The sequence below is a fragment of the Ascaphus truei genome, chromosome 10, assembly GCF_040206685.1.
Source record: "Ascaphus truei isolate aAscTru1 chromosome 10, aAscTru1.hap1, whole genome shotgun sequence".
Classification (NCBI taxonomy): Eukaryota; Metazoa; Chordata; class Amphibia; order Anura; family Ascaphidae; genus Ascaphus; species Ascaphus truei.
The window spans coordinates 24,959,758-24,966,200 of NC_134492.1; the positions used below are offsets into that span (position 1 = coordinate 24,959,758).

The following is a 6,443-nucleotide window of genomic DNA, read 5'->3' on the forward strand; positions in this document are numbered from 1 at the left end:
CATCAATATTCCTGCTGAGGACACTGAGACCACAAATAGCACCGGCGAGTGATTTGCTTCTTTATACCCTTTCACTGCCAGAAGGGCTTGCAACGCATTGATCTCATACAGGATTTCAATAATGTTGAGATAAGGATAATGTGCAGAAAACTTTGTTAATCCATCATATTCCAGTTACATCACAAAACGTGTGCGTGTTTCCAAGGTCTGATCTGATCTACATTAATATTGGTAAACATGGTGCTTCTTTAGTCAGTGTAAGGACGCGCGTATAGTGCCGCCACCCGCGAAAGTTATCATTTAACTTTCGGCGACGTCGCTGGCGACAGGGTGATTGATTGGTTTAGAGACAGTCACATGTGGCGACAGCCTCTGAAAAATCAAATTTAATCCGCTACCAAATTTTTTTCCGTGACGTCGCTCCGTCACTGTCACACTTACTATAAGCGCTGGCGGCGGAGTCAGTGGTTTTATTTTCGTCTGGTCGACGTCGTGGGCACTAAAAGCACAGCCTAAGGGTGATTTCGTATATAAAGGTCAACACTGACATGTAATAAAAGTACAATATTTAAAGGAGCAATTAATGCAATGTCCTACATTTGTGTTTTTTTTTTGTTTTAATAAACCATTTCTGTAGTATTAGATTAGTATTAATTACTTAATTTTTTTTATTCAACACTTAATGCCATTGTTAATGAGGGTTTTTTTTTTTTATACACTGAACATCTTTTTATTTCTATAGCAAGTTTTAACTAACTTCCCCAGCAGTGCAAGATCTTTGCAACACTTTTCTGTTTGTGATCATTTGTTGCCAGTATGCCCAGCAGTTTGAGCTGCAAACTGTAACAATAGATAATGTTACCGTAGTAATATAAGAATACTTTGTAGCTGCTGAGTTACACTGACAGAAGGATCGATTGAAACTGAAAGGCAGTGGACCCTGGCAAGAAGGATTTTGCTGACCGATCACAGAAAAACAAATTGATTGGTAGTTTAGGTACAGTAATAAGGTTTCAATGAAGAGCAATCAATCAAAGGTTGCATATATTAAAGCAAAAAAAAATATATATATATTTTAAGTGCTGCTTTGACTGCCTCTACGTCCCAGCTCAATGCACAGATTTAAGCAAAAACTGTCAACTAGAGCAGGGCAGCGCAAAGTTTTGCAGCTGCACCCCCCTGCCTTCCCTCCGCTGGTGCTCGCGCATCCCTCCCTTACCTTGATGCGGCGTCAAATGACGCCGTGGAGGTCATGTCATGTGACGCGACTCGCAGCGTCACATGACCCCCACTGCGTTACAATGGACACGAGTGACGCCGGCAGAGTCAAGGTAATAGCATTGCAGAGGCCTCACGCGATCCCCCGGCATTTCATTTTAATGCCTCGGGGAAGAGCAGGGGGGGCCCCTGCACGGCCCGCGCTCCACCCCGAAAAATCTCCCACCCCCTACTTTGTGCACTGCTGAACTAGAGTAAAAGGCGTGTAAATAAATAAGGTCAGCGCACACCTCCTTTAATCTGTGTAAAAACGATGAGTCAGACCAGAAAAAACAAGGTGAAAGGCCCCGTATAGCCGCGAGTCACATTGTAACAGGTGAGTTACTGTATAATCCTTATCAGCACGTTGTGCCGACAAAGGCCGATCAGTGCAAATATCTCTCTGTGTAACCTTCTCTTATTGCTGCTTGTGGCGAATGATGAAACACACAAGGAGCACAGTTGCATATGAGTAACGAGTCTTGGTGCAGCTGTGCTGCGCTCAGGAATACGCTGGTAAAATAAAGGATACTACTTTAGTAACTGGATAAGGCCGCGGACGTAGTGCGCACGATGGCGCCACATGCAGCACCTCGATAAGGCCGGCCGTAGTGCGCGCGATGAAGTGCGACGGCGTGGCAGCATTTTGAGCCGACGTGGGCGTTTCAACCAATCAAGGGTGAACCAGCCTGGTGACGGCGCGGCCACGCCTCCTCGTCGCGAGAAAATCAAAGTCCGTAGATCGCCCAAGCGACAGGCGCGCGCGACCGGGGAGGCGTGGCCGTGCGCTGTGTCGCACGCATGCCTGCACTATATCCGGGGCCTAAGGTGGAAGAGAGACTGGCAAATTTGCAGTGAGAAGCACCTGGGATGGGGGGAGGGGGGGGAGATCTGGGGGGGGGGGGGGGGTGGGGGGAGAGAGGTCAGACCTCAAGGGCCACCAACAGCTCAGGTTTAAGGATATCCCTGCTTCATCCCTTGAGGACTGATTTAGGTGATGATATATTGTAAAATAGGTTTTTTTATTTAACCCTGTATGGCAAAGGCCACTGATCCACTCTTGTTCCCCCTGACACTTTGTTGTCAATGATATATCTACACGTGAAATGTGCTATATCTGAATATACCTGCACACTGTCTTCGCCCCTTTATAAATGACTTTGATGTTATATTTCAGGCATGGTGGTCACCTTAAATATTTACGCCATTCACCGAAACCCGTGCATATGGGAGGACCCAGAGGTATGTCATCTTTTTTATCCTATTTTTAACCCACTACAAAGTAATACATTGCAGACTATTCTGACAGTGAATGGGCTATAATTCCCCTGAAGAAGCACTTCCGTGCGAAACGCGTTGAGGTCGGCATTGCTAACTTGTCACGTCAGCACACATATACACACACACACACCTCACAGCTGTTGGGGTCTGAATCACGCTACCAGAGAAGCACTGCAGGACTGTCCAGCTAAAGAGCTGAAACACGGTGCTGACATTTCCTGTGTGATACAGTTTAAATGTTATGATTGATAATGAGATTTTAGGAGCACTTGTTCTTGGGGGTCATTTTTTCATTTCTTCCAGGTTTTTGACCCCCTCCGGTTTTCCCCAGAAAATTCCTCCCAGCGACACTCTTACGCCTTCGTGCCTTTTGCTGCAGGACCGAGGTAAAGTGCAGCCATCGGGTACAATAAAAATGGCCTCTTTACAGATAGTGTAAGTCAGGGGTGGCCAACTCCAGTCATCCTCAAGGGCCACCAACAGCTCAGGTTTTCAGAATATCCCTGCTTCAGCACAGGTGGCTCAGTCAGGTGTGATGGAGCAAAGTGAAGTACTGAGTATGCACTCACTGACGATGCACTCAAAGTCTTTAAATTATAACTTGATATGTGCAGCCATCCGATTCACTTTCAGGGAGATCTCACACAATTTGGGAGCTGTTGGAGCAAAGACAATATTTTGTTGCAGAATTTATTTATTTTAAGGCACATCCTAATTTTATAGTAGTCTGGCGATTATTTGTGAAATTCACCAATATTCACCAAAGCTTTTTTGTGACGTATTGTAAAGTCAGTGATCAAAGTGTGGTTGCACTAGGTGTACACAGGGGGGTACACAGTACCACTAATTGTTTATTTACAAAATATTGTAGCAATTCTGTTTTATATTAAAAAAAGAAAGAGGGATGTCTGTGTCCATCCTTTTTCACAGAATAATTGTTTCATCAACTTTCCAAAATAGTAGAAGAAACGTAAATCTTTTTTTTAAAATAAGACACAGCAATCCTGCTTTTTTGAAACCCACTTTGATCACGAGCAAAATTTGGTATCATAGCTGGTGATTTCTGGTGAAGTGTCATATCTCTGAGAATTTGTGGCAAGCCACGAATGTCCTAAATTAGTGAGCGCGTTTCCCTCTTCTGTAATGATCATGCTGCTCCCTTTCCTGTGTCAGAAACTGCATCGGACAGAACTTCGCCATGAACGAGATGAAAGTGGCCGTAGCGCTGACCCTCAACCGATTCAAACTGTCGCCGGATCTCTCCAAACCAGCGCTCAAACTACCGCAGCTGGTCTTGCGCTCCAAAAATGGCATCCACGTGTATCTACAGAAAGTGAGCTGAACCTGGGCACACGGAAATCCGTGCCGATTACATACCCGACAACTAGCCTCAGGTCAGCGGCGTGATCCGGATCCAGTCCTGGCTTTGGGATCAGGATCCAGTCCTGGCTTTGGGATCAGGATCCAGTCCTGGTTTTGGGATCAGGATCCAGTCCTGGTTTTGGGATCAGGATCCAGTTCTGGTTTTGTGCTCAACTCTTAGAGTAATAGTTGGGGGGTAAAAGACCGTCCTGGATCTCGTCACACTGACCTGGAGTAAAATCGGGAGGTATTTCCGTTAGGGTTTTAATTAATTTACATTACTTGATTTTACGCTTCTGCTTTAAAAACAGCCTTCTGCTCTACTCACCCTAAAAAATAAATGTGTTATTTCTTTTTACAAATGCAAAGTCGTTTTGCGGCTGTTTTTGAGCAATCCGCGCATTATAAATTCCGTAGTTCAGTGTGGAGATATCAGTTGCTACAAATCTGTCTCTGGGAGGTTAAAATGAGCACTGCCACTGATATGCAGTAGGAGAATAGAGGTTCTCATCATGGTAAGGAAGGTTTTTCCCTTTAGGAGACAGCAGTGGATGATGTTTCACTGGGTTATTTTTGTTTGCCTTCCTCTGGATCAATATACTGTAAATACAAATATAGGATAAGTGTCTGTCGTCTAAATGTAGCATAGGTTGAACTTGATGGACAAGTCTTTTTTCAACCTTATGTAACTATGCAACTACTATGTAACTATGTAACAGCTGATGCCAGTAAAATAATACATGGGTGAAAACTCCAAAGGGAAGATTTTGAATAAATTCAAAGTTAGAAATAGATGAGCACAACATGAGCTATCAGGTTATACGACTTCATTTTGACAACTTTTAAGTGTATTGTTTAATAGATTTTAATAAACGTGAGCCGACTCACATTTGGAAGGCCGTAGACCACCATGAATCAGCAACGAATGTGGGATAGAAGAACGTGTACGTCGGCAACTTCACTGTCGCTGCTCACCTCAAACTATTCTCCATAGCCTGCTGTGCTTCACATGGGTTAGTACTGGGAGCAAACCGGCAAGTTGGGATATTTTATTGTAAAGAATCACCGATTCTTTCAAATGAAACATATTGAAACCTTGGCTTTGATGGGTGTCCCCATAACCAAATTCTCACTACCCCTCCCCCCTCCTCCCCAAGCAAGGGCGGATTGTACTTCCCTGCCAGCCTGGGCAATTCCTTGAAAAGCGGCCCTCCTCCTGCAGCGTCTCGGAATCATGAAGTCATGGCATCATGTGACGCATCGTCATGGAAACGCGATGTCGTGATGTCATGGCAATGCATCGTCATGTGACATCGCAGCATTATTTGACTTTCGGTCGCCATGACAATGCTGGAGGGCTGCTCCGGAGAAGGTAAGACATCCCACTCAGCCACATCTCAACACACACACTTACCTAGCGGTCCTGCCAGCCTGGGAACTCCCCAGCTCCCTCCTCAAGTCAGGTGGAAGATAGATCCCCGCGCCGACAGGAGGAAGGAGAGTATTGCAGGCAGTCGGGGAGCTGCACCACCGGGGCAGCCCCGACCGCCCGATAGGGCAATCCGCTTATGTCCCCAAGTATCTCCCCCCCCAAACTTCTCCTTCCCCCTCCCAAGTCCCAACCTGTGGAGCAGGGGGGCCCGTCCTGGCGGCAGCCACTTCCGGGTCCGAACACTGGGTTGGGCCTCTGCAGCCATCACGCTGCCTCCTCCACCGCGCTACTGTCGACATTGCGCTGCCTTCAGCACCCTCTTGTCCTGCTAGCACTCCCTCCTCTCCTGCAAGCACTCCCTCCTCTTCTGCAAGCACTCCCTCCTCTCCTGCAAGCACTCCCTCCTCTCCTGCAAGCATTCCCTCCTCTCCTGCTAGCACTCCCTCCTCTCCTGCTAGCACTCCCTCCTCTCCTGCTAGCACTCCCTCCTCTCCTGCAAGCATTCTCTCCTCTCCTGCTAGCACTCCCTCCTCTCCTGCGTCCTCGCCTCCTGAGCCCAGAGGAACTGCGTCCCCACTCTCCCTCCCTTAGTTCCGACCCTGATCATGCGTAACAGCACTGCAGGTACGGAATGTCATCGGTTTAATTTGAAGATTACATACGTGACTTGAATTGTAGTCATTATTTTTTTGAAAACCTTTTTTTAAATTGTGATCAAAATTATATTATGAGAGTTCGATACTAATAAAGATTTCAATGAACTGAAATGTCTGTCGGATTATATGGTCTCTCTCCAATGCACAATTTGGGATGATCTTTTTCAAACGGAATACATCAATGCCATGTGATTTTATGAAGGTGTTCCTGGTATGTGAAAAACAAAAATATACTGTGCGCAACTACTTAACCTCTAAAGAAATAAGTGATAAGGTGTAATAACCATAACCCTTCTAATTAGTAGCCCAATAAATAAAGCCACAAAAAACCACAGTGGAGGTGATATGAAATATTTTACATGACCATGTAATAAATGATGAAGGCGTCTGCTGCTACAAAAACAGGGGGTGGCTCAGCACCCCCCAATACACTAAAGAAATGGAAACAAAAAAAC

General features: G+C 45.7%; 1 protein-coding gene across 1 annotated transcript in view; it reads left to right on the top strand.

Moving 5' to 3' along the window:
* Window positions 1–4,268, top strand: part of LOC142503682 (cytochrome P450 4B1-like) — a 23,684-nt gene extending 19,416 nt beyond the window's left edge. Inside the window, exons 10-12 of the mRNA XM_075616265.1 lie at window positions 2,435–2,499; window positions 2,842–2,924; window positions 3,712–4,268. Of these exons, the coding sequence (XP_075472380.1) occupies window positions 2,435–2,499; window positions 2,842–2,924; window positions 3,712–3,880 (317 nt within the window). The 3' untranslated portion in view covers window positions 3,881–4,268. The remainder of the gene's footprint in view (window positions 1–2,434; window positions 2,500–2,841; window positions 2,925–3,711) is intronic.
* The last annotated feature ends 2,175 nt before the right edge of the window (window positions 4,269–6,443 follow it).